Source organism: Pinus tabuliformis, chromosome 3_2 (genome assembly GCF_031772625.1).
Source record: "Pinus tabuliformis cultivar Carrire ecotype Pingquan chromosome 3_2, CPIR1, whole genome shotgun sequence".
Lineage (NCBI taxonomy): Eukaryota > Viridiplantae > Streptophyta > Pinopsida > Pinales > Pinaceae > Pinus > Pinus tabuliformis.
In genome coordinates, this window is record NC_142302.1 from 464,474,604 (window position 1) to 464,501,166 (window position 26,563).

Sequence of the window (26,563 nt, forward strand, 5' to 3'; positions counted from 1 at the left end):
ATTTACAAAATTGGATGTTGTTTAATATCTTAAGTGGAAAAGTTTTTAATAAATTTGGGAAAAAATGGTGTGTATTTTTAGTTTTTTTGCACTCTATTGTAGTGGAATTAGGAAAAAAAATTATTTTGGAATGTGATGCTTTGAGAGATATTAGAGACAGTTATAGAAGTATGTTAACATCGTTTCCTTGACATTGTCTTTTCAATGAGGGGTATGTTAACATCGGTTCCTTGACATTAACTTTTCAATAAAGAAATGTTAGAAAATTGAATCAACTCATAGTAATAAAAAAATTGAATTGCAAAAAACGAAAAACAAAAAATAATAAACTCATAATCTAAAAAGCTAATAATCTCATAATCTATTTCTCATCAGGTGAACATTAAAATTTCATTCATTCATTTTCACTAAAACCAAAACCACACATGGAATTTAAGCATCTACCAAATTGGAAGTGGCTCTAAATGTTTGCTCACAAATAAAACCCCAATTCATGTGACCACTCGTTTAGAAATCTCGTATTATCACTCTACCGTCGACTAACAATATATTTTAAGTCAACTGACGGGCCAAATCAAAAGACGGAATCTGACCAATTGAAAAAACACACGACCCTTTTATTTTCGTCTGAGCAGAAATGTGGTCATCCGGTTCGATTATCGCTCCGTGTCAGTGGACAGAAAATCTACATACGAACAAAACATTACAGTAGACGATTACCATATCTACTGACGATCAGAGCTCCCGTCAAATGACAGACAGCCAAAGAAAAACAAAGGAAGAAAACCGATGGGAACTCGCAGCTAAGGTAGCTCCTAGCAATGGAGCGATACTGTTCTCGATTGGACACGAAGGAGAGGGGGCGAAACGGAGTCTAGCGGGCTCGATCCACGCGGTCAAACTATCAGAATGATCGGCCACGGGAAGAGCTTATGAGAGATTCTGAATTTGCTAAATCTCGAGCGAATTTTACAAAGATCGGGCAAAAACACGGGTAAGAGACTTTACTGATTCTTAAATTTACGAATTGCGTTTGGCCCGCGGTTTCCAGCCCTGCAGAACCTCCGGCTACCTGCGCCGGTTAAATTATGGATCCTGCGGTTCGATTCCTGCACGAGTTTTAGTCTGTAAGCGGACAAGACTCGGCTATGGTCTTTCGTACTCGCAGGATTTACAGTTGCAATGAAAAGTCTGACTAATTTTTTGGCACCTTTAAAGTTTTGGTTTTTTCGACAAACATTTGAATTTCGAGGGTTACAAGGGTTCCATGCTTACCAAGTGAAAAAATTAAGGAAAATTTGAGTCTTTTCCATTGCCTTTTAAAGTCTTGTTTTTGTGTTGTTGAGGGTTTGAATTGCAAGGGTTAAAAGGAGTACATGGCCACACAAAACGTTGGAATGAAAATTAATTTGTGACCATCGGCGTTTGCAAGGGTTTCAGAAATTTTGTTCACTATGCCTCGTGGCTCTAGGCATAAGTCTCACAGGCAGCATCACAAGCAGACTGTGAAAGATTCGGGAGATTCGGACGAAGGCGAGAATACCAGATATGGCCCGGAGTTGCTTCCGGACGCGAAAATAGAGGGCAAAAGGGGAAGAGATGAGGCGAAGGTCGAATTTTCGCGAGACAGACATGAAATCCAAAAGAGAAAATCACAGCCACAGCCAAGAGAGCTTGGTCCGGGCAGTTCTTCTGCGACCTATTTTTCTGCGAAGAAAAAAAGAGGGGAGCCCACGGAAGTTGTTGAAGCTGATGCCTCTGCAGATCGATGGAATGGAGGCGAGGCACAGGGTGATGCGCTTTCTTTGCTTGCTTATCTCCACTGCAGTAAAGATAAGGATTTGAAAACAGATTCAGAGAGTTCGGATAGAAATGTTGGGGTTGGCGATGATAAGGACGATGCAAGGATTGAAGATAAAGGAAAAAGGTCAATGAAAGGGAAGGGGCCTGATACAGGTTCTGGTAGCACTAAACCGTCTGTGATTGATACTCCCGATTTACTTCAAGCGAATCCAAATGTGAAGAGTGGCAGGATTAAGGGTAGCAGGAGGAGAGAAACACAAGAGTCTATACTTGATCAGGGAAACTCCTCGAGATTGGCGGAGGAGTCACCGCTATTGGAAAAGGCGATTTCCGATGCTTTGAACACTACGATGAAATTGGTGTCGGTAAGGTCTGGAACTAAGGGGAGATGGGACAAAGGCTTGCCTAAAAAGGAATTGAAGGAACCTGATGAAGGGGCATTGGGCCGTGACGTGGAATGGAGCTCAGATCGAGAGAAGAAAGTTCGCATCTCAAAGCCTGAGAAGGCAACTGGTTCCTTGGCTGTGCCTCTCAAGAATTTTGAAGGAAATAGGAAACAGGTACTTGAGAAGGATGGTTTTCCGGAAGAGACACTTTTAAAGCAAGAGCAGAAACATCCAGGTAAGTTGTGCTCATTTTCTGTGTTTTGGAGTATGCTTTGTACACTTCGTTTTATGAAAGTAAATCTAGCAGAGGATAGTTGAGTGAGGTATTCGTTTTTTAAGAATTAAACTTTGAATGATGATCTGTTGGGACTTGAGAGCAAAATTTTACAAAATATTCCCCTTTAAAAGGCTGTTAGTTGATTGATTTATAAGTTGGCAAATTCTATTGCATCATCCTTAGTTATATATTATGTTCTGCAAGTGTTATGCTGAAAGTACATATGTATGATGCTTTATATACTTTTTATACTCTGTTGATTATTACTGCATATTATTGCAACAAGCTAGAGTGTGTAAAGTTTCCCACGAGAGTGAAAAAGGTTATGATTCAGGCATACTGTGGGTGGACAGATTTGGGAGATATTTTTTGTATTTGCTTGTCATAAACTGTTCACGTAAGAAACAAAAATAACAGCGTGTATTATGTATCTGGTATTAATGCTAAAGAGACTATCTATCTGAAATATAAACTAGCCTGTTCAAATATTTTGATTAATAGTTCTTTATGAAGCGTCCGGATGTCTTATACGTTGCTATGTTAACAGTGGGTTATCTTCCAAATGAAAGTGCAATGTTTTGGCATGCACCCTTTGTTGTACTTAGTTATCTATCATTCTTAGTCTGATTCATGAACTTATTACATTATAAGTGTAAAGTTGTGTCATCAACCTTGCATTGAATTAATTTGTATCATTCATGCCTGACATAGATAAAATACTGCTAGTCTGTTGGAAACCTATAGTAGACTGTAATTTTATTCTCTCCAGGCACTTGAAAAGTCATTTAAACTTGTAATTAGGGATAAGGTTCAGATACTTTTTTGTCTTAAAAGTGTATCTCTTTCAGCCACTTTCAACCTCTTACTAGCATTTGTCTCTCTAAACAATGAGCTTGTAGAACAGACTCCTTGTCTTTAGGTAGCATTACTATAAATATCTAATATCACCATTTGTTCTTCATTATAATTATTTATGACTTTGTGAAGACTCTATGCTTTGTCATACCGTTGGATTTTTTGTTCACGAGAATGCTTTTGGATCCTACCCTTTGGGAATTTGCTTTAGTATCAAGTCTAATTAGCGACAGCTATTAATCTTAATGATACCTTTTTGATGTTTTGTTTGCACTAGGGTTTGTTTGATTACATGTGATTTCAGGTTAGTTATCCATCTACAAATAGCAATAACGTGGCTATTATCTCTTTATTTCTACTAGAGAATTTAAATCTGGAAACCATAATTTAGTTATGGCAGGGGCATGCCATTCTATTATCCATGACATTTGTTGTAATTTTTTTTTTTCAGTTAATGGCTGAAAGTCAATACTTTCACCTTTGGATGACATCCAGGGACTGTGCACAAGTTGCAGTACTCCACTGTAGGGACCAAACTTGAGCAGGAGGAAGCTGCCAAGCTACTATATCTCACAAATTCTTAATCGTTTTTTCTAGTGAATGACAATTGAACAAACTTGTTAGTAATTACTGTTGCACAGACTGTATTCTGAACATGGTTCCTGAGATTTGTTGACTTCTAATGTTTACTCTGAACAGTTTTCTTAGGAATCACAATCCTTACATTTTCCCTTGTTTATCATCCTTGTCAGAGACCCCGACATAAGAACTGCAACATGTCTTCCTGTGAAAGTAGACTGTAGGCTGTTCAATATGTATCTTCTCCTAGGTTTATTGTAGTTTGATATATTGCAGATATGACTTTAGATTAAGATGGGTGCTACGTGCTACTATGGGAGGCCTCTACCTGCTGCTGTATATACTACTTGCATTTATTCTGTTTAATCTCATGTTATCTTAACTTTTCGTTGCCTGTTAATTAAAGGTTCTTTTCATGGAGTTAATTTTGCAGGTTAAGTTTTTGTGGGGTATTTATTTTTATGTATTTGACTTGTGTTTTCTATTTGATTAGAAACATGCATTTAGAGTTTAATGGAAACATTGTGATGAACAGCAAAATGGATGAGCATTCTAAAACATCTTACCTCTAAAGTCTTACATCAAATATTTGGTGTAACCTTATTGTACAGCACTTACATTGTAGCAGGCAGTTTGTGGTATGCTTGAATTTACTTGATATTTTAGTTAATGGTTTAGAGTGGCAATGACATTTTTACACACACATATATTGGTGCCTTGGCTTGTTTTCTTATTGAGAGCAATTTGAATTTATTTTTTCAGCTTTGGCCTTCCACCAATAATTGACCTTAAGGAAATTTCATGTTACTTAGACTGTTTTCTGCAGAGTGGCAACTGCAAGATGACCTCCGCAATATCGAACTTGAGAAGGAACTTGAAAATCGCATACAGCGACGAAGAGATGAATCTGGTGAGAGGGACAGGTGGCGGGATGATGATAGAGATGGAGAAGGAAAACGCTTTTACAGAGATGATCGACAAAGGGATGACAGGTTCAAAGATCAGAGGCAACGGGATGATGAACACAAGGATGATAAGTATAGGGATGACAGGAATAAAGATGACAAGTATAGAGAAGAGAAAGATATAGAGGACCGTTACAAGGATGATAAGCTTCAAGATATTAAACACAGGGAACGACGACCATCCCGAGATGCTGTTGCTGACAAATATGACAACAAACTTTCCAGAGAGGGAAGTAGGGTGTCAGATAGTCGCTATAAGGAAAGCAAGCATTATGACAGTGACCGAGATTACAGTTCACATCGTGATGAGCGGTACAGTCAAAGCAGAGATCAGCGTGACCAAGGCCGACTAAGCCGTACTCATGAAGACTCTAGAGAGACTAAGGACTGCAGAAATAAATTTACAGCTGGTGAAGGTGATGGTAGAGGATTGGATACAGGTCATCAAGATGATAATCTAGACCATGAAAAGCCATCTTTGGTTCTTTTGAGCTCTCAGGCAGGTGACAGTATAGATGATAAACAGAACAAAAGGCTCCGTGGAATTGGTTCGGACACTGATAGAGAAGAATACAGGTAAAATTCATTGTGTATGGACTGTAGTTTTAGCTTATTGGGTTCCTCTCCCCTGCTTTTTGGTTGCAGAGTGAATTTTCGTTTGTATGGGCTAGTTCAGTGCAGCATTAATCATGAAATGATGCATGGAGAAGTCAATGTTGAGTGCATATAACATTTTTCTGACTGTCAATAAGTTCATGCACACAGTTCCTATCTTTGGATGACCAATTTGTCTTCAGTTTCTTGTATTTTAAGATATATTTCTTGGGCATATATTTGAAATTTTGTTTGATGCTAATGTTAGAGGACCAGCTATATGTTGTGCACAAGGTGAGGTCCATTTCGTATATTCTCAATACACTCTTTAAATTACATGCAACAGCTGCTATTCTAGAGATAAAACATCTCATAAGAACCATCCACTGTGATTCACTTATCATGTTTGAACTTTGATTTTGAAATTTTGACGAAGTATGCAGAGAATGTGTATGCAAAGTTGAGCAGAGGGGCACGTTGGGCTATTGAGATGAGGCTTCAGCCTCTATGCAGTTGGGACAATTAACAAAAGTGAGTTTTGATAACTCATGGACAAGGGCACCAAGGATTAGGGTGGAATCAGCTGTGGACTTTGATGGGCAAGTGGAAATAATTAGGAAGGGTAGTATATATCAATGTTTAGGATCATAGAAAATGTACTCAGGTCTTTTTTTGACAACACTTCCAAGCCAGGTTTTGGTGATGGAATCCATTGGAAGGTTTTTCGTAATTTTTATTATTGATTAACCATTTCCTAACTTCAATTATGATCCACTTACACTGCAAGTGCTAGAGTAGCATTGTTTGCATTGTTCTTTATTTTATTGAGATTGTGAGCATACGTTGGTATATTGCTACGAGTTTGAGTGCTGTTTAAAATGTTTAGTATTTTTTGTTTTTGTTTGTTTGTTTGTGTTTTTTTTCTCTGGTTTTAAATTCTTTTTTAGTGGGTAGAGAAAAAGGAATTAAATGTATATTAACAGAGATGGATCACAAACACTGGCACCTCAGCCATACCTGTAAGTGTAGGGAAGAGACTGGACCAGTCGCATTCTAGAACTTGGATCCTTGAGTATTATATTAGGATGAACAAATAGGAAACTAAATCATTCTGAAGGATTAAAACGTTAGCCACTGTCCCTGGATTCCCCTAATAAAGCTTGGGAAATCTGATAATTTCCTGTGAGCTCTGGGGTCTTGAAATAGGTGCTTCAACTGTAGAAGATCCTTTTAATATGGGGATATCTAATATTTTTTTGATAGATAGTGACATTTTCATGGTTGGTCCTTATCCCTTGTAGCAATTGTTGGATGCAGAGACTAGTGAGGCGTTGCCTTGAGCAGTGATGCTTATTTGTCATTTGCCATGTTCTTAGATCACTTATCTTAAGACTTAGATCTATTTTTCTAAATTTTTTAAATATAATAAGAAATACAATGGTGGTTGTTGATTTTGCGAATTGTGATTATTATGCTAGGTTACAGCATTTTCAGGTATCATTTATAAGATTTCAATAATTTATGTTAGAGTTTTTCATATTTATTTTAATTTGAATCTTTTAGTATTTTGGGCTTGGTCCCCCATGTTGAAAACCCCAGAGCCCTTATGATGTTCCTAACATTTTGGGGGTGCTTCCATAGGTAACCCCAGAGTCCCCTATGTTGTTCCCTAATTTTGGTGGTGCTTCCATAGGTACCTCGGATGCATTTCCCTCTGCCCACATCTCCACTCCTTGGAAACTTCGTGGAACAGGGAACAAAAGTAAGCCTTTCTCAGACCCCAATCCAACCTTATTTTGGTTCAGATATCTGTCACTCTGTGCGCCATTTTGCTATATTCACCCTTGCTCTATCCATGAGCAAACTTTGCATACCTGGTGTATAATGGTTTAGATTTTTGTTAATTTTATAATTTTTTATTCCAAGGAAAACCTCGTGGGATTCCCCCACATTCCCGAGATATCTGGATGGAGGGTGGCTCAACTGCCAGCCAAAATAGAAGATGTTAAACCCAAGGGATTTGACTGGATTTGAAATTTTGAACCTTTAGGCTGTGACTGAAGGTCTCCCCAACAGCTCTATGTCTTGGGCAGATGGTTCAATCGATTGAGCTAATCCTTGGGGCTCTAATGGTTTATATTTACATGACGTACATTCGATTGGTTGGTTCTTCATCACAGTTTATTTCCCAGTTCTGATCTGATTTGAGATTTTGGCTTTTCCAGTTCTGGTCTGGTTTGTTAATTTAGCTTTTCTGGAAGTGTTATCGGAACCAGTAGAATCAGCTGGTCTGATTGGTTTGACCCCCAAACTGGTCTGGTTAGAGGCTTGTAACTGGTTCTTTAGTGGAACTGGCCAGTTTAGTACAGAACTGGCCTTTTTTCACGAAACCAGCCTTCTTTCATTTCATCTATTTGCTTAAAGTTTTAACATTATCATTAATTGTTTCAGGATGTTTGAGAGTGGTTCCAACCTCATTTGGTTTTATATGTTGAAAGTAGAATTCTAGATTCCACTCAAAATCCAACATACTTAACAATTTTTAGGATTTCATGATTGGGGGGATTGCAATTTTTTCATTGGATTTTGTCATGTATGAGGGTATGGAACTAACATTTAATCAAGAGCACCAAGCCCCTTATGTACCTTGGCATTGATTGAACTCCTTTGTTATGACCCTAGTAAAAATGTACCCATCACTTGAACAAAGTCTTGACTTGACATGTTAAGCTTTTTCAATCTTATTTTAATGCTTAGAGGGTGATATTGATGACAAAGTTCCCAATATTGGCAATGATTTTTATGATATGTAGGTATTTATTGTAGCAAGCTTTTTTTGGATGCTAGAGGCCATCTAGAGCCTGTTTGTTGATGTATTTTCGGTTCAGAGATGGATTGCTTTTGGCGATATTTTGGTTATATGCACCATCAAATGTTATATAAATGATAACTTTTGCGTATTTGCATATAAATCATAGTTTTAAAAACCGGAACCGGGAATCGAACCGGTCTCATATTTAACCGTGATTCGAACCAGAACCGGATCAAACCGGATTCAATAAATTGGGAATTGAAAAAAATACATAAAATGTTATTTTTTTAATGAAAAAGCATATTTTTAAGATTGCAAACCATTATCACTAACCTTTAAACAAATTATGGAAATTCTTCTCATCTATATACCACCATGTAAGGGTGCATATATCAAAATGGCACCAGGTGTGCAATACATATCAATGATATCATCCACAAAATATATAACCAATGAGGCTCTAAATGGCCTCTAGAATCCAAAAACAATGCTAAAAGTCAAGCTATTAGGCCACTAGCCTACTACAAGTACAAAATACAAACTCAAACTCAAAGTACAAATAATTGATCAACATGATCACTCATCAAACTCATCACCACTACTAGAGATGGGTTCATCAGCAGGAGCTACATAAACATCATCTGGGTCAGAGTTTGAGGGCACCTCACACTCCTCTCCAGCCTTAATAGCAATACTAGGCCTAATAGAACTAGAAGCACGAGTTGGCCAAGCTGCACGACTATTTCTCCCCTCACCAATACCATGTGCCATGCTTGGTCCTGGTGGTTCGCTTCCTCCAGCTATTGGTTCAACTACTAGATCTGCGTTGGGATCAACACCCCTCGACTCCATGGCATCAATATCAAAATCAACTCGATGAGACTCCACCCATTTTGAAGAAGGATCAATATCATCCAACACAATGGGATCTATATCAGGTTTTTTGTTTAGCAATTGGTTGCGCCTTAGTCGAAGGTTGTACTGCACGAAGACAAGAGCATTCAATCGTTTTTGTTCCAAATGATTTCTCTTCTTTGTGTGAATCCGTTCAAAAATAGACCAATTGTGCTCACACCTAGAAGCATTGCAAGTTTGGCTGAGAAGTCTAATTGCAAACTTTTCAGTTGAGGGTATTGGCTTCTAAACGACTCCCACCAATGTGCTACAAAGACAAAGACTAGAGTTAGTTCATTTTTCAACAATTTAGATGGTAAGCTTGAACTTTGAACAATTTACAAAATACAAATTACAACTTCAATTTTAAATAATTGAACTTCACAAAAAAACAAATAAATTGGAATTGCTTACCTGGTTGATCCACATCTCTTGCAATCTTTGCTAGATTTTTGCCAAATGTGCCTGTGGCCCTAGAGAAAGCAGTGAGTTGTTGATGTATTTCCAATTGCTGCGACTCATCAGGTACCATGCGCTCCAAGCACTCATACAACCCATCTTTGACCTCCCCAGTATGATCTTCTCCTAGCTTAGCTTTATAATGATACATTGGGTTCAGGAAATACCCAGCTGCATGTATAAGACGATGGAGTTGATTGTTCCATCTGTTATCAATGATCTCCCAAATAGGCCAATATTTACCTACTTTATGTTTTTAGGCTGCCCGTATCTGCTCCTTTGCCTGATCCATAGCCTCATAGGCTATGGATTCTAGAATAACTTTGGTGCATTCCACATCCACCTTTCTTGCTATCAGATTTAATACAATTACGAAGAATATTGAGGCTATGGATTCTAGAATAACTTTGGTGCATTCCACATCCACCTTTCTTGCTATCAGATTTAATACAATTACGAAGAATATTGCCAATTTTATCAAATTGCTATTCTTCCCAAAGATAGATGGGAAGGTCTTGGAGCCTTACCCATGGAATTGTGGCTACAGACATCGTCGTCAGTTTGAGTTCTGTTAAACATGGCTTCATAAAGAGAGGCCAGTTCTTTGTCAGAGCTAGATGCCATCTTCTATCTTTGCCCCGAGGTCTTCGAAAATAAACTAGAACAGAACCTGTAGCACAGAAATTGATGAAAGTTTGTCAAACCAGTTTTTGTTTACCCATATTTTTACATCTTTGCTACTAGGTCAATAACCATTGAACCGGCAGATGAGAGCATTGTCTATGTAAAGAAGGGTTCCATATCTGATTGGATTTGAGACTAAGGTAACTGAAACTGTTTCCTACTCCTCTGTGGAGAGTTTCAAATGGTATTCTTGATGATTGACAGTGTTTGGAATCTGGATAACTTTGGTGCATTCCACCTCCACCTTTCTTGCTATCAGATTTAATACAATTACAAAGAATATTTTCCATTTTATCAAATAGCTATTCTTCCCAAAGATAGATGGGAAGGTCTTGGAGCCTTACCCATGGAATCGTGGTTACAGACATCGTTGTCAGATTGAGTTCTGTTAAACATGGCTTCATAAAGAAACCTGTTCCTTGTCAGAGCTAGATGCCATCTTCTTTTTACCAAGGGAAAAAATCGTAATTTTATTAATGAAAACAAAATTACATGTTGTAGCTGCGTACAAGAAGTCTGAGTCAAATACTAATGATCATAAGTTCAGACATACAAAATAATAAACTAAAAGCCGAGGAGAACTTTTCTCCATTTCTTCTTTTCAACCTTCTGCCATTCTCCTTGAGATGGCGTGGATGAGACGATAACTAGTTGATTTTCTTCTATTCTTGAGATTTCCTTATCTGAATTTGAATTTTCTGGAGTATGCTGACATTTGATTCCTCTATTGCCCTTTTCTTCAGGTAGTCTGATTAGCTGATTTGTGGGGCGCTGTAATTCTGTTGGTATGTGTGTCTTTTCGGTTTTTTCTTCATTTTGTTGAAAGTGTTGTTCTTCCTTATTTGGGCTGGGTTCCTTTTATGCTTCTTCCTCTTCCTCATCTGTTTCATTTGGGGGAAATTGCCATCCTTTTGGTTGTTTCCCTGATTTCTTCTTCCTTCGCTGCTCTTGCTTAGCAGCAGGGCACATATTTTGTAAGTGTCTTGTTTGGCGGCATATACGGCATCTAAAGGATGTATTCTCGAAATCCAGGATTTGAGTCCAGCTCTGTTTGTTGTGTATCAGTTGAATGCGATCCGTAGACCTTTACTGAGGTCCACCTCCATACATATGCGTGCGAAAGTATAGATTCGTTCTTCCATCTTTTATTCGTCGGTCTTTATGTATTGTCCTAAGATATTTCCAAAGCCTTCTAGCACTTGATTATGCCATAAGTGTAGGGGAAGCGCCATATTGGCATCCTTGATACAGTCATGGTGTTAGCATCAAATTCTGGAAACCATGGAGTGGGGAAGAGCCCCGTCGATCCCCAAAACCATGGGCCGTCCTATAGGATAATATCTCGCTCTTCCGATGATGCGAATTTTACAATGAAGAAACCTTTGGAGCAGAGGTGTATCTCACAATTTGTTGTCCAATTTGTGAAGATCCAGTGAAAAAGATCCATTGGCTTTGGCCAAAAACTGTTAAACCTGCAGATGAGGGCTTGTGCCTCATAGGTTGTGCAATATTCGTTTGTTTCTGGAATGTCTATTTCCAGTTCTGGAACATAATTTGCCTGCTCCACAATGTATGGGTTGGGATTATTATGTGTCTGGCTTGAGCTTGCTGCTGTAGCTGCTGCTTTCCCTTGGAGGATGTTTTTGTAGGAGAGACCAGCATTATTATGTTCCTGATTTGGTTCTGTTCCTTTAAGTAATTTAGATCCAGTAACACCTCCTGTCCCATTGGATTTACTTGATCCGGCTGCTCCTCCTCTTAGCCTCAAGTTGAGAATGATGGTGGTAGAAGGTAGTATATTGTAGTCATGTATACTTCGTTCATCCTGTACTGATGTACCTCCCTAGATCAGGTTTTGTAGCTGGTATGGATATCCCAGCCTATTCATAATATTCTGTTTCAGTTGTGGAACCCTGTCAGAAGCCTGTATCCAAAAAACTGTGGATTTACCTTTTGGGGTTTTTACGAAAATTTGGAAAGAATTTTGTTCTTCCTGTTCTAAGAATTCAATCTCTTTATATGCAGCGGTCTGTGAGGCTGAATCAATCTCCAACCCTTGAGACCAGGAAGCGTTTCGTTTTGTATCGATCTACATAAATGAGGTGCGGACCATCTTTCTCGTCTTCGATTTTCCAATGCCACAAGTCGTGGGTGCCTCTGTCCCTTCTTTGCCGCAGTCCTCTGCTGTTTCCTCCCTCCCTGTACACTGGAATCATTCGGATCCGGAGAGAGTGAAACAGATCTGTCCATATCGGGGATCGATCTACTACACAGCGCTCTAGATCTGAGGGATCTGGCCGTATCGGAGGCTGATCTGTTATTTGAAGAACCAGATCTCAGGACTGATCACTTATTCCCGAGAAAAAAACCAGATCCGTCCCAAACGGGTGCTTATCTACTTCTATGGATCCGAGTTCTTTGATGGAGTGAGGTAGATCTGAATCGAAATTCCCCAAATATCTTAGAAAAAGGTCTTGCAGAAAAAAACGAGGCTTCTCAGATTCTCAGCTCGTTTGCAGCGTGACCCAAACCTTCCAAAAGGATCTTCCTTTGTGTTTTACCTTCACGACAGCGGACCGGCATAACCGAATTGTGGACAGGTTTCCGGATCTGGCCATTGCAGGGGCCGATCTACCTTCCAGAAGATTAGATCTGATAGATCATGGCCTGATCTATGGCACAGTCTTCGATCCAAGAAGGGGGTGATCATCCCTGTCCATTGGAGGGAGCCATTCATCCTCTGGGAGTTTGTACTCTGGTTCGTGGCGGATTCGTACGAAAAACCGTGTGGCGGTGTCCAAAAAAGCACCTTCAGGCACTCTATGGATATATCGAACCCCCGTTCTGTGTTCGCCATTGCTGCCCGATTCGCTGGGCTGGTGAGCAGCGCTGGTGCGAAGAAACCCTTCAGAAAATCTCGCCATCCCGAGCTCCTCTAACACCACCTTTCAAAGTAATGGTTCTCTACCAGCTAGATGCCATCTTCTATCTTTGCCCTGAGGTCCTTTAAAATAAACTAGAACAGAACCTGTTGCGCAGAAATTGATGAAAGTTTGTCAGACCAGTTTTTGTTTACCCATATTTTGACATCTTTGCTACTAGGTCAATGACCATTGAACCGGCAGATGAGAGCATTGTCTATGTAAAGAAGAGTTCCATATCTGGTTGGATTCGAGACTAAGATAACTGAAACTGTTTCCCACTTCTCTATGGAGAGTTTCAAATGATATTCTTGATGATTGACAGTGTTTGGAGCCGGATGGGGAGACCATTACTGCTGTTCATTTCATCGTGTCTCTTTAAGAGACTTCTGGATGAGGATTGCTCCACTGTTCCTTGGGCTTTTCAGCAGCCTTGAAATCCTTTGAACCCTTTGTAGAAACAGGGGCACCACCACTGTTGAGGAAAGTGTATGGCACTGTTGACTTCTGAGGATGTCATGCTGTCTTCTTATGGATCTGCTCAAGGTATCCAACCATAAATCTTCTGGAGATCAGGCTGCTATCTCTGTAGTTGAGAGATGCTCAATGAAGTGTTTTTCAGGCTCTATTTCTGGTTGCATAAGAGATCTTTTGAAACCCTAGCTGCAGGCTGGAGCTGGTTAAACCCAGTCTCGACCATTCCTCCTATTCCCTTGTTGGCCTCCTGTTTATCTTTTTTGAAAATGCATCCTAAGACTTATAGTCATTGCTGACAATACATGAAGAATAATACATCATCAGCCATTAAGGTGGCTTTGAATGCTTGAATGGTCAGACAAGAGTTTCTGATCGCTGTAAATGGTCTGTAGTTTTTTTAGGTTGCTCTAGATGGGCTGTAAAATTCACTGGAGGTGGAGCACTGCTAAAAATGTGAGATGGGATGCATATTTGCTGTTGAATAGGCTAAGCGTTAGGTTGAGTTTTTTCTCTCTTCTGGATTTGCACAACAAATTTGTCTTAGACTTAATGCTGCATGAGTGGGATCCTGGATGGTGAGGCTGTCGGTGGAGAGATGGTTTGAAGGTGGCTACTTGGGTGCAATAGACAGTAAATGGGGAGGCTATGGAGGGAAATTCGATGAATGGGGAGACCATTGAAGGAAAATTTGGGTGGGGTGACAAGAACTGCAACAAGCAGGGTCCGGAAAATTGATGGCAAGAGAGAAAGCTTGTTGGAAGTTATGATTGGTGTTTGCTGTGAAAGAGGCTGCCATGAGATACCACTGATGGAGCAAGCCTGCTTTCCAGGAAGACAGCACTGGAGATTGTTAGGTTGAAGTTGATGGGGAAGAAAACTGAAGAATTTTTTCTTGGTGAAAAAGTAGAGTTGATGGTGAAGACAGCACTGAAGACTGTTAGATGGAAGTTGATGGGGAAGAAAACTGAAGAATTTTTACTTGGTGGTAAGGTAGAGTTGAAGTGGATAGTAGAAAAATGCAGCTGGATTGAACATGGTAAAAGTCTGGAGGACATGGTGAGTGAAATAACAAATTTGTTTCAGGCTGCAAATCTCAATAAAAGATCAGAAATTCTGCAGAGTACCAGATGTTGATCCAGAATCCAAAAGGAACTGGAAGCATTGGTTCAAACGTAGTGGTGGGAGACTTTGAAAAATTAGAGGTTAAGAGCCAAAATAAGGCTTTGATACGAAACTGATACAAGCACACACACAACAGAAATAACATTTGTGAAAGAGAATGCAAGGGCAACTGCAGACATGCATTCTCTTTGATTATAACCAAAATTGGACACCAGGATAAATCATAAGATTAAAGGATTAAAAAAATACCTAGATATAAAATAATATGAGTTTCCTGGTATAACAGTGCACATGAGACAGCCAACCATCGGATGGCTAAAAATATGATGGTTCATGCACCCAGGGTAGATTGTTGATGCATATGTCACACCAATACTACATATTATTTCTGTTATGCAGGAATTTTATCATTTTTATTTGACATGTGTGAAGACATAATTAAGATCTTGCTCCAATTATTTGCAAACTCAGCTTGACAATGATACTCTCTCTTGTTTGAGATCCTGCATTATGGATATTATCAAAGGATTTCTTTGACCAAAAGTTTTTGTTAGAGATTGTTCATGGAGCTGTTTGGTACAGACATGAATTTTTTTCTCCTGGTTAATTAAAACAAGTATACATTTTTAATTGAATAATAATATTTTTTTTTACAAAGATTGGGCAGTGCTTAGCTTGCCCCATGAAAGATTTGATATGGCCTGCATTATATTTTCAGATCTGCTCTGGCAGTTCGGATAATTTGTGACATATTAATTGGGGTAAGAGACCCCAAATTATCAAAAAATTCCTTGAATGTTTGCAAGGTTTTCTTTCTTGTTTTCCTGCCTTTCTTCATTCTGGGGGAGGTCTTGTTAACATTATCCTCCATGGTTTTTCCCTAATGTCAATTTCTCCTAAGGTAAGGGTCAGCAAGCTGCATCATGTTTGAGTTAAATAAAGCAATTAGCTCTTCCACAAGTCTTGAGCCCTGGTCTTCCTTTAGTGTGGTCAGTTCTTTCCATCTCTCCATCTCTGTTCTTGTTTGGAGTCTGGATTTTGCCTTTCCCATTGTTCCTTCTTTGCACTCATTTATATTTGCATCGTGATTTAATTTCTTCCCTCACTTTGACTATTTTGCTTTTCTATGTTTGTCATTTAGGATTATTGTTATATTCCATCCACGATTTCCCCTGATTCTGGCCAAGCATTGGTGCTGTGCTTTTCTGGTTTCTCCAACTCTTTGATTATACTCCTGTGTCTGGCTTCATATGAGTTGATTCGAGTTTCTCATGGTTTGTTCTGGTTCCTCTTTGATTTCTTTTGGCTTCATCCTTTTGCCATCTTTTCCATGTCTGGATTACCATATTGGTTCTCTGTGTTTCCGGCATCTGCAGCCCCTATTTTCTAATATTCTCTTTTAATAATATTTGCGTGGGGACGGTATCTTTATGAAGTGCCCATATTCATGGAAATGACAACACTTAAAAGGAATATATTGATGTAGTGACCTAGGGCAATTTTTGCCTTAGGGTTCTTAAGACTGACTAGGGATTACTGCTTTTCAATGCAACAGAAGCAAATATGTCCATTGTAATATACTAGGGTTTTCAGATAACTAGGATTTCAAATTTTTTAAACTGATAGTCCATTCAATGGTACAGAATGCTACCATCCAAACATAATGCCACTGTTCCACAATAACTTTCAATCACAATGTTGCAACAGTCCAAGTTCAAAAATTTCAGTACAAATGAGTTCTGCAGGCTCAAAATGCTGTGCAAATTAAATCTGATCCACACTTTGGAAATTACTCCACTACGACTATCTAGAATATACCAAGAGTACCTTCAACCAATTTAGTCAGTATCATTCCAAAACAAAACCCTAATAAATCCAACCATTAAGCAGAAATTTGATTTGCTGGCAAACACTACACAAATTCCAAAAACCCAATTGCCTCCAGTCCGCACTCCAATAATCTTGGGGATGTGCGCGTATACCCTTTGTGCTCCCACAGATTCTCTATTGCATTGTTACAGGTCTTCCCTTCCTTCAGGACATCTGGATCGTGAATTTTTTCTTCAGAAAACCTACATATCTAATCAATGAAGATCAATCTGCCACAGGACCCACAAGTTTGCTATCAGACAGACCCCCGCACTTCCTCAAAAAGTCTCGTTCCAGGGATTCGCACTTCAATTCCAGACTTTGGATAGCAAGTAATTGTGTTCTTCTGAATACCCGATCAACTATCAATTCCAAAAGGCTTGCTTTGCTCCAGAATAAAATTCAGAAACTCGGCTTCAAAAACTCAACTATCAATTCCAAAAGGCTTGCTTTGTTCCAGAGTAAATTTCGGAAACTTGACTTCAAAAACTCGTGCATCTCATGAGAATACTTCAGGAACCCTCAGACTGTTACAAAGCCTTTTCTTGGTCTTCAGATTGTAACTATAAGAGTCACGATTAGACGCTGAGAGGGTTTTTGGCCTCAGAATGTGTGATCCACTGCAGAATAATATTCCCTTGCCACAGAGCAGATTTGTGGGGCTCACGTCTTAAGTCTATTGCGATTTGATAATTTTCGCTGGCCCACTGAAATAGATCCGACTTAGATAATTGGGCCTCAGTCCACCCTCCGTAACTCGCCAATCTAATAAGAACCAGCCTCTGGGATTTGTGGCTTACTTCACAAAGAATTGACTGCCAATACCTTGAACTCTCCAGACCTTAGTTTCAGAGAAGGGTTCGTCTATCCTTAGTTTCTTTAGTACCTTGCCACAGACTTGATCACAAAAATAATTCGTTGCTCCATATATGAAGAAAAACCCTATGCGAGAGCAAGAATCAATACCAAATAGAACTTCGCTGTCTGTCCACACTTGATGATCGAAAATGAATTCAACCCTCTTATATTTATAGATTTCCTAGAGGGGTCTCTTCTTCTTAATTGATTGAGTAAATTTTACTCCAAACCCCAATTTTGGGTTTCTTTGCCCAGCTGCCCCAAAACTCGTCCAAAATTGGAAATTTTGGGGTTTTCCCCTTTATTGAGGACTGTAGCCTACGGGGATCGATAGGCTATTTCGTCCTTCATTCATCCTCAATTCGTAGAGGACATTACATCCATGTACAACAAATATTCATTCCACAATATTTCTAGAAAAATATAATACTCTATTAGAACACATTTAATTTTAAGGGCTGACTGCCCAATCGCAGTAAGTATATTCAACAAATAATTTCAGACACAACAACTTAGGGTTGGCTACCCAATTTAACAAATGTATCTAGTCAATAATTTCCCTAATACAATAACATCAAAATTTGATAGTCCAACATTTAATTGTAATAGTGCGAAGTCTATCTAACCAAGTGTTACTAAATGGATTACAACTCACTTCCTAATGACTCTCAGCAGTTGTGATAGAATGCACCGTTATAGGATGGTCCAATTACTATTAGAGGGTCGACTTCTCTGGTGCCTTTCATCAACAATGCCTTAACATAATTTTCTTGAAGCAACCCTTTGCTTATTGTTCGAGTGCTCACGAGGTTTGCTAAACATTGTACATAAATTTGTCTTATGCAACTTCCGCCATCACAGTTATTTGCTAACCGCCCATTAGGTATGCTGCGACCCACGTAGTTGGTCAAGGTAGTCTTCACACTAGCGGCGTAGTTGTCGGAGGGCGTCGTCACTGTAGTTTATGTTCGCTGCCGTGTAAATCTCAAGCGACATACGATCTGGTGAGCCGCTACAAACAATTTCTTGATTTGCGAGGTAAACCACCGCAATTGTCACCAACATCACCTTCGCTAACCCACTCACCAGGTAACCGGTTGCATGGATGTTTTCCATTCTTCAACCCTTCTGCTAAGAGTCGCTATCTCAGTTGTCCAATTGGCTGACAAAACAACCTATGCTTGACATAACTATCGTTTGTTCCTCTTGTATTAATCCGTTGTTGAGTGGTGTGCCACACATAGACGGATAGGGTGTATCAATATATTCCCACGTTCATTTAATCCACGAATTCCACAAAGGTGGCCCTCACCACTTGTGGAAGAGAATCTTTGGTAGCCACAAGAAAGAGTTGGCCTTCACTGCACTTTGAACAATAAAATATTACAAAGAGATCACATCCCAACGGCCAACTAGTCTAGAAATGCTTCAGAATCATTCTTCCCTCCAATCTAGGACAAATCCGAGTTGCCACAAAGAGAATAACCTACGCTAGAACAAGATAAAAGATAAAGAATATTAACTAGGGTGGAATCTTTCACCACCAAAATTGATAGGAGGAAAGGGGTCATAAAACCCTCAAAGCCTTAGGCTCAAAGAAAAACAAAGACTAATGATCCAATCCAATGATGATCCAAAATGAATTCAACCCTCTTGTATTTGTAGATTTCCTTGAGGGGATTCTCTCCTTAATTAATTGAGTAAAATTCACACCAAACCCAAACTTTGAGTACCTTTGTCCAACTGCCCCAAAACTTGCCCCCTGCTGCCCAAACATTGGGTATTTTGGGATTTTCCCCTTTATCTAGCACTATATCCTATGGGGATCGATAGGCTACTTCGTCTCTTGGCTAATTAATTTCCCGAGAATATTACAATCCCCCCTTCTCGACATTGCTTGCCCTCAGCAATGGCAAGTCCATTGCGGCTTCCTTCAATGGAATCACTCTTTTGGCAAGGATTCTTCGTCTTCTACTTGTTGTGACTTGGTTGAGTATTTCTGCAGGATTTCAAGCAGTCTCCTCAAAAGCTTGGCTTTGGAATCTCCAAACTCAAATAAGGTTTCATCGCCATCCATGCCCTCTTTTGCAGATTCGCTTCCTACAATCAGGTCATCAATGCTCCTTGTCTTCATCCTTCTTGGTTGATTTCCCTTTGAGCAATGTTTACAATTTGCATAAACGTTGTTGCTATAATGCATTTTCTTGGCATCTGAATTACTCACTTGACGAATATGGTCATTTGGTGTACCTTCTGATGTGGATACAGACTTTGGGAAGCCCTGCTTACCTAAAGATGCAGTTTGAATGCCTGAATTCCCCCTGATAATCTTACCAGAATATACAAGTCCCTTATAAGCAAGGATAGCAGATGCTTGGGCACAAGCTACTGTAATTTCAAGGTTGTGTTCCATATGGGAGGTTCAACAGAACTCCAGATAGTTGAAAAGAACTTTGATGGATCAAATGAATAAATGGTATGGGAAATGTCTGTAGGATTAATCACAATTGCACCCTCGTGTATTCCACTATTAGTGATAGCTTTGTTTTCAAGTATATGTCGTGCTTCTTTAGACTGACAAGAACAATATAATCCTAACTCCACTCCCTTGGCTAGTTCATCCAATGCATGCATCAATGCATTGCGAAAAGCCCTTGCACTGGTCTACTTTGCGTTTTGTGAGAAATGAGATTGAAAAGGTACCAATTGAGATTCCTCGCACCAACCAAAGGTGGCATCACCAAAAAATGCCACTAACAAACTATCATTTCAAAAGTATTTATTTGCAATTTTTGAAGCAATTATGGGATCGAAATTCTGTCCAGGCCACCTAGGATGGCTCCTTACTTTACCCCGTACCAAGTCCCCAATAGAAAATTGATGCTCTGATACATAATTAACAAGAGTCAATTTTTCAAACATAGAACCTCTATTAAAGGACCTTCTATGATGGTGTTTATTTGCAGTTTGTGGTAAAGGTGATGTTGATGAGCAATCCTGGGTATTTTTCTCCTTTCCTTCCTGCAGATTGGATGTTTCCCCGTGTCCTTCTGGTTGCGTTATGTCCCTCACAGAAGAAACTTCTTTTTCTTGATCAAAAGCTACTCCCTTGGAGGTGCCTTTCTCATCAACATTTCTTGAATGTACTGCTGCAAATCCAACATTTATAAAAACATTTTCTACAGAGGGTTTTTCAATGTTACCGACTTGGATTTCATCTTGAAGTTGTTCATTTAGTTCCACTTCCTATGACGTAATGTTGCGAACATCGCTATTGGGATTAAATCGGTGAGGGAAAAAAATCAGAAAAATCGGGAAAAAATCGGCAAATACAAAAAATATTCATTTTTTAAATATCCAAAGCATCTACAACATAAAATAAATACATTGACACATAAATATGATAAACGAACTAATATATAAGATGTGTAATATCATTGGTAGTGCTACATCACACATAACAATGAATCATGTCCGGAATAGTAAGTCCTGACTGCTGAGTCCCAACTCAGCTTCAAAATATCAACAAAAAATATAATAATGTATCTCATATCATGAGTCATAATGTCATATACAATGAAATGAACCAAATAACTAATACTACTGATTTCCTCTGCCCCTCTTGCGAGAAATGCAATAACTTTCCTTCTAGATGTAGATGCTGGTGGAGTTAGTAGTGGACTCTGCTGTGCTCTAGAAGTTGAAGAACTAGGAGCTACAAGGTAGACCACGTCCTCTACTAGTGACATGGGTAGCTTGGGTAGGTGGTGTCACCTCCTCCTCCTTCGCCCCCTCCACCCCTTCCACTACCTCTTGCTCTAACCAATCATCGATAGACTCCATGAGAGGCCTCTCGGCCTCAACCCTCCATGCATCAGTGGTGTCACTCGCATCCAATGAGATGACGTCCATATAAGGTGTCGTCTCAAGTTGCCTAACCCATAATCGAAGATTGTAGTAGATGTAGACGATGTCATTAAGTCGCTGGGACTCCAACCTGTATAAAGGTCATAAAATAATAATTATAAAAAAATATTATTTAATGAATTCAAAAAATTAATTGGAAATTTGGAATATTTTAAGTTTTAAGTTTAACCAGTTGCGCTTCTTGGTGTGTATTTTTTCAAATACACTCCAGTTGCGCTCGCATCTTGAGGAGCTACATGTTTGGCTGAGGATTCGAGTGGCAAGCTTTCGCAGATGGGGTACTCTGGCACCATAGTTTCTCCACCATGCATTTACAACAAAATTGCAAATAAGATAAACATAAGAAAAAAATGAAATTTGAAAGTTGAAGCAAAGTATGAAGTTATGAACTTGAAGAGACAATGAAATATGAAACAAACTAAAAAATACTTGGCCTCTCCCTCTAGTTTGCGGCTAAATGCCAAAGCACGCCACTCATCTGAAAGAAACATTCTCTTCACATCCTACATAGAATTCAAGAGGGATTAAAGAGATATGAAAGTGGTGGCAAACCATGTAATGGCGGGGTGCACCAACTCCTTGTTGTTGGTGAATTTTCTCATCAAATGAAGCACAGATGCATGATTATATATAAATTTTGTAATGCTTTTTGATGAGTCAACAATATCTTTGACAAAATGAATTTTTCCTAGGTCCTCCAACATCAAATCAATGCAATGTGCAGCACAAGGTGTCCAAAATAAAGTAGGATGCCTCTCCATAAGCATCTTGCCAACAACAACATAATTTGCAGCATTGCCCGTTATGACTTGGACAACATGTTCTGGACCCACCTCCAAAATAAACACATCCAGTAAATCACATAATAATTTTGTATCTTTGATATGTGCAGACGCATCAACAAATTTCATAAACATTGTCCCCTTGGGACAATTAACCAAGAAGTTTATAAGGCTTCTCCCCTTTTGATCGGTCCAACCATCTGACATCACAGTGCATCTCGTTGGTGCCCATGATGTCCTAAACTCCAATCTTTTGGTGCAGTCAACCTTTTCATCTTGAAGAATGCGGCCTCTAAAGTCATCATAAGAAGGGACTTTGTACCGTGGGCCAACAATTGCAATAGCATCAACAACAGGTTGGGAAAATGGATTATTCCTTGCAACGCTGAAAGGAATATCACTCTAAAGAAGAAACTTGCCCAACAACTTGTCAGCTTGTTTTTTCTCCTTTTTTTAAGCATTGAAGAGATAGATTGTTATGAACCAGCTGTGGTTCTAGGAACAAAATATGATGAGGTAGCTAGAGGGTTGGTTGTAGATATTGATCCTGAAGTAGAACCAGTGCCACTCTCATATTCACCTCCTAACACTCTATTCTCTGCTAGTTGATTCCTCAGATCTGACTTGGACTGTTTGGTTTGCTCTATTTCTTCCAATGATATGAGGGCTCTTCGGATGATTTCCAGATTTGTATTGGTGCAAGGCCCTACCTCATGTCCAGGGATTTGTGCAAGGTGATACTTCAATCTATACACCCCCCCGTCATATGATGCCCACACAACTTGCAAGACAAGTTTGCTCTGTCAAACCCTCCATCAGGTTCACCAAATTCCCACAGAGGGTTCAATTTCCTTGGCATGTTTGTAACTTGTTTGAACTCTTGAGTTTTAATGTAAGATGAAGTTTGAAGTAGAACTTAGGGCACAAGAAGAATTGCAAGTTAAAAAAAAATTACATACAACTCATTGGATTTTTGACCAAAAAAAAACCTCAATTCAATGCAACCATAATAGAAAAAATGCACATTGAAACCCAAACAATAATGATGCAAAAAAATAGAGCAGAAGAAGAAATTAAACTAATAAATCTAACAATCAAGTTTTTGCATTTTTGACCAAAATGAACCCTTTCCACTCTATCCAAAAAAAATGAAAAAAAACACAGTCAAATCCACTCAAAAGTCATTGATAATCAATGGGTTATAGAAACCCATGCAAAAACAAGAAAAAAACAAAAAAAAGGCCAAATTTGGTGCCCATACTTAGAAACCATGCTTTATCGAAGAAATTTGTTCCAAACTCGAATTTGTCTTGATTGGGATGCTAAAATCCAATGTTATCAGGCTCGGAATTGGCAATAAATCGGCGAGGCAAAAGAGCAAAGAGTTTTAATCAGATCGCGAAAAAATCAGGAAAAAGTCGGGAAAAAATCGGTATAGTCAATAAATAAAGGTATGCACATATATTGAATTAAAAAAAAAAACCATTTTCATCAATATTCAATAAAGCCATGTCCAAACAATGCATAATATCAATGGATGCCCAAAATATCATAAATGAATAAGTATCTCATATGTGTTATGAGTCCAAACATGATCCAAAGTACTGAGTACTTACTCCTAACCAGTGACTACATAGAACTAGAAGCATCTGCTTCTAAAAGTTTATAAAATACTGCATACTAATCAGTGAAAAAACGGTAACTGAAATCTCTTGATTGCTATTGAAATGAGACAATAATGAGTTGCTACTAAAATCTATGTCAGGGCACACGCTGAAGCTAATGTTGGAACACACTGCACACTATGTCTCTGTTACACTACGCCTCTATGCAGAGTAATCTGAAATTGAAACCATGCCTCTATTACCTTCTCGGCGTATGAGTTGTCGGGCCTGAGCAGTGAGAAGTGAGTTACGGACCAACGTCTAATTTTTAACCTAACTAAACCACGCAGCGAACAATGTGGCAACGCTAGAAGTTAAACCCTTGCTCACCGAGTCAAGGGCTGAAAATCGCCTCAGTCGCCTAAATCGTAATTAGTCGGTGAGTCGTGAGTCAAGCTCACGTTGACCATGAGTCAAACTCGGTCAATGCGAGTTTGACTTGCCCATAGTTGAATCAGATCGTTTGAGGGAAGAGCAGAGTTTGACTCGCGATTAATCGCGAGTGATCGGAGATTCATGTTTCAATGCTAAAATCTTTCATTTTTCTCCTCCTTTGTCCTTGTAGTCGACTTCCTCTCCTCCTCAGCTCTCAAACAAGCCCGCTGTCTGCAAAAAATGACAAATAAAAACCCAAAATTCGCTTTAAAAACGCGCTGTTTCGGACCCCCATGATTTTTTCGCATCGACTAGAAAAAATCGTGATTTTTTGAAAATAAAAAAATCGCCGAAAACATCAGCGATTAAATTGTTTGGGTGAAAAAATCGCGATGTTCGCAACACTGCTCTCACGAAGAAAATGTATTAAGGCATGATTCAGCCTCTGGTTCTACACATGGATTTAAGTTTCCCACCATAGGGTGATGTTGCATATTCGAAGGTTGGTCTCTTAGTTCTCCTTCTAACACTTCATCAACCAAAGGCTAAGAGGGGTGGGATTCAACAACGTGGCCTGCTGCTGGACAAACTTAGGTCACACATGTATTGTTCTCCTGATGCTGTTCCACAATAGTCCCACAACTGTTCTGACAACATCCTTGGTCAATAACAGTGGCCCTGAAGTCTCCATCTTGATTTGGCTCCTTAGGCTCGACAAGTTCAACTGCCAACTCTCTTAAAGCACCATCTTGCTCTACAAGGTGTTCTTTCTTTCTAAAGTCCACTGCATCTGATTCTTGTTGCTTTCCACCTATACCCGTCTCCGACTGAATACTCTCCCTATGTTCCTGAACAAATACAATTTGCTCTCCCTTATTGTTCCCTGAAACATGTTGCACAGATTCTTCAGGTGGTTGCCATGACATATTTTTGAGATCCTTCTTGTCTTCTAATTTTATTCATGCCATTCAGCAATCCAGAATCATCATGAATCTCATTTGCCCCATTTTGTAATCCATCATTGACTTTCGTGTCCACTGTCTCAACACCTGCATTCAATAACTCATCCTGTGATCGAATAGACAATCCACTGCCTACTCTGTTTCCATTTCCTGCATCACCTTGTGTAAAAGCATCTTCTATGCTATTTTCACCAATTGGAAAACAGGGTTGTGAAAAAATATCTGGCATTATATCATCTGTCTCATGGTTACCACCCACATCATTAGAAAGGACTTCCAGTCCTTTTCTTCCTTCCACAATTGAATTTGAATTCAAAAATTCGACATCCAGATTTCTTCCAGCCTCATCCTGCAATGGAAGAAGAGATTGTTTTCTATTCACTAACTCATCCTGCAAACTGACAGAAAATTCATTGCTTAGACTGTTTTCATTTCCTGCATCACCTTGTGTTAAAACATCTTCTCTGTTAATTTCACCTACTGGAAAACAAGGTTGTGAAAATACATTTGGTGCTATATCCTCTGTCTCATGAATACCACCCACTTCATTAGAAAGGCCTTCCATTTCTTTTTTCCCTTCCACACTTGAGCCCAAGTTCAAAAACTCAACATCCAGATTTCCTTGAGGTTCAAGCTGCAATTCAACTTGAGGTTTTTCTCCATTCAGTGGCCCATCCTCTGATCCAACAGAAGAATCATTGCCTACTGTACCACTTTCACAATCAAGATGTTTCCCCAAACCTATCTCATTTTCACATTCAAGGGGTGCACTAGCTGTGGTAGCTAAGGTTGGCATTCCATCTTCCAGTTGATGGCTGGACAATCCATCACGACCATTATCTTCATTCCTTTCCTTCCTTTTAGGGGGATACAACCACGTCCATGCTTTTGCCACTATCGTAGTTTCTCTTGTACTTTGTTTTACGGGCTTGGGCTTATCATCAGTGTCACTTGATTTGTTTTTCTTACAATTAACTTAAAGATTGACCCATTTCCAAATACATGCCTTCTGTTGTGTGTTCTTATCATCAGGTTCAAGGAATGGATCCCCTTCATTGTCCGTAGATGTTACAGCCTTTATGTTAAATTCTTCTAATTTTGTATTGGTCACTCTGTTCCCTTCTTGCAATCTTTTAATAGTTTCTTTTTGCTGCTCTTCTAAGTTCCACCAAGACTCTGGAAATTCCTTGCCAAAATTTTTATCCAGTTGCTCCATCTTCAAACACCATCCAGGCTGGTAGGATTTCCGCTCTGATACCACTGTAGTGACCTAGGGCAATTTTTGCCTTAGGGTCCAT

General features: G+C 39.2%; 1 protein-coding gene across 2 annotated transcripts in view; it reads left to right on the top strand.

The window, feature by feature from the left end:
• Positions 1-638: 638 nt before the first annotated feature.
• The window catches only part of LOC149181296 (uncharacterized), an 88,598-nt gene continuing 62,673 nt past the window's right edge, over positions 639-26,563 (top strand). Inside the window, exons 1-3 of one of the 2 annotated variants that reach the window (XM_089416544.1) lie at positions 639-994; positions 1,433-2,424; positions 4,727-5,441. In XM_089416544.1, coding sequence (XP_089272670.1) covers positions 933-994; positions 1,433-2,424; positions 4,727-5,441 — 1,769 coding nt within the window. In that variant the 5' untranslated portion in view covers positions 639-932. The remainder of the gene's footprint in view (positions 995-1,432; positions 2,425-4,726; positions 5,442-26,563) is intronic. The other variant, XM_089416545.1, reaches the window with a different exon arrangement.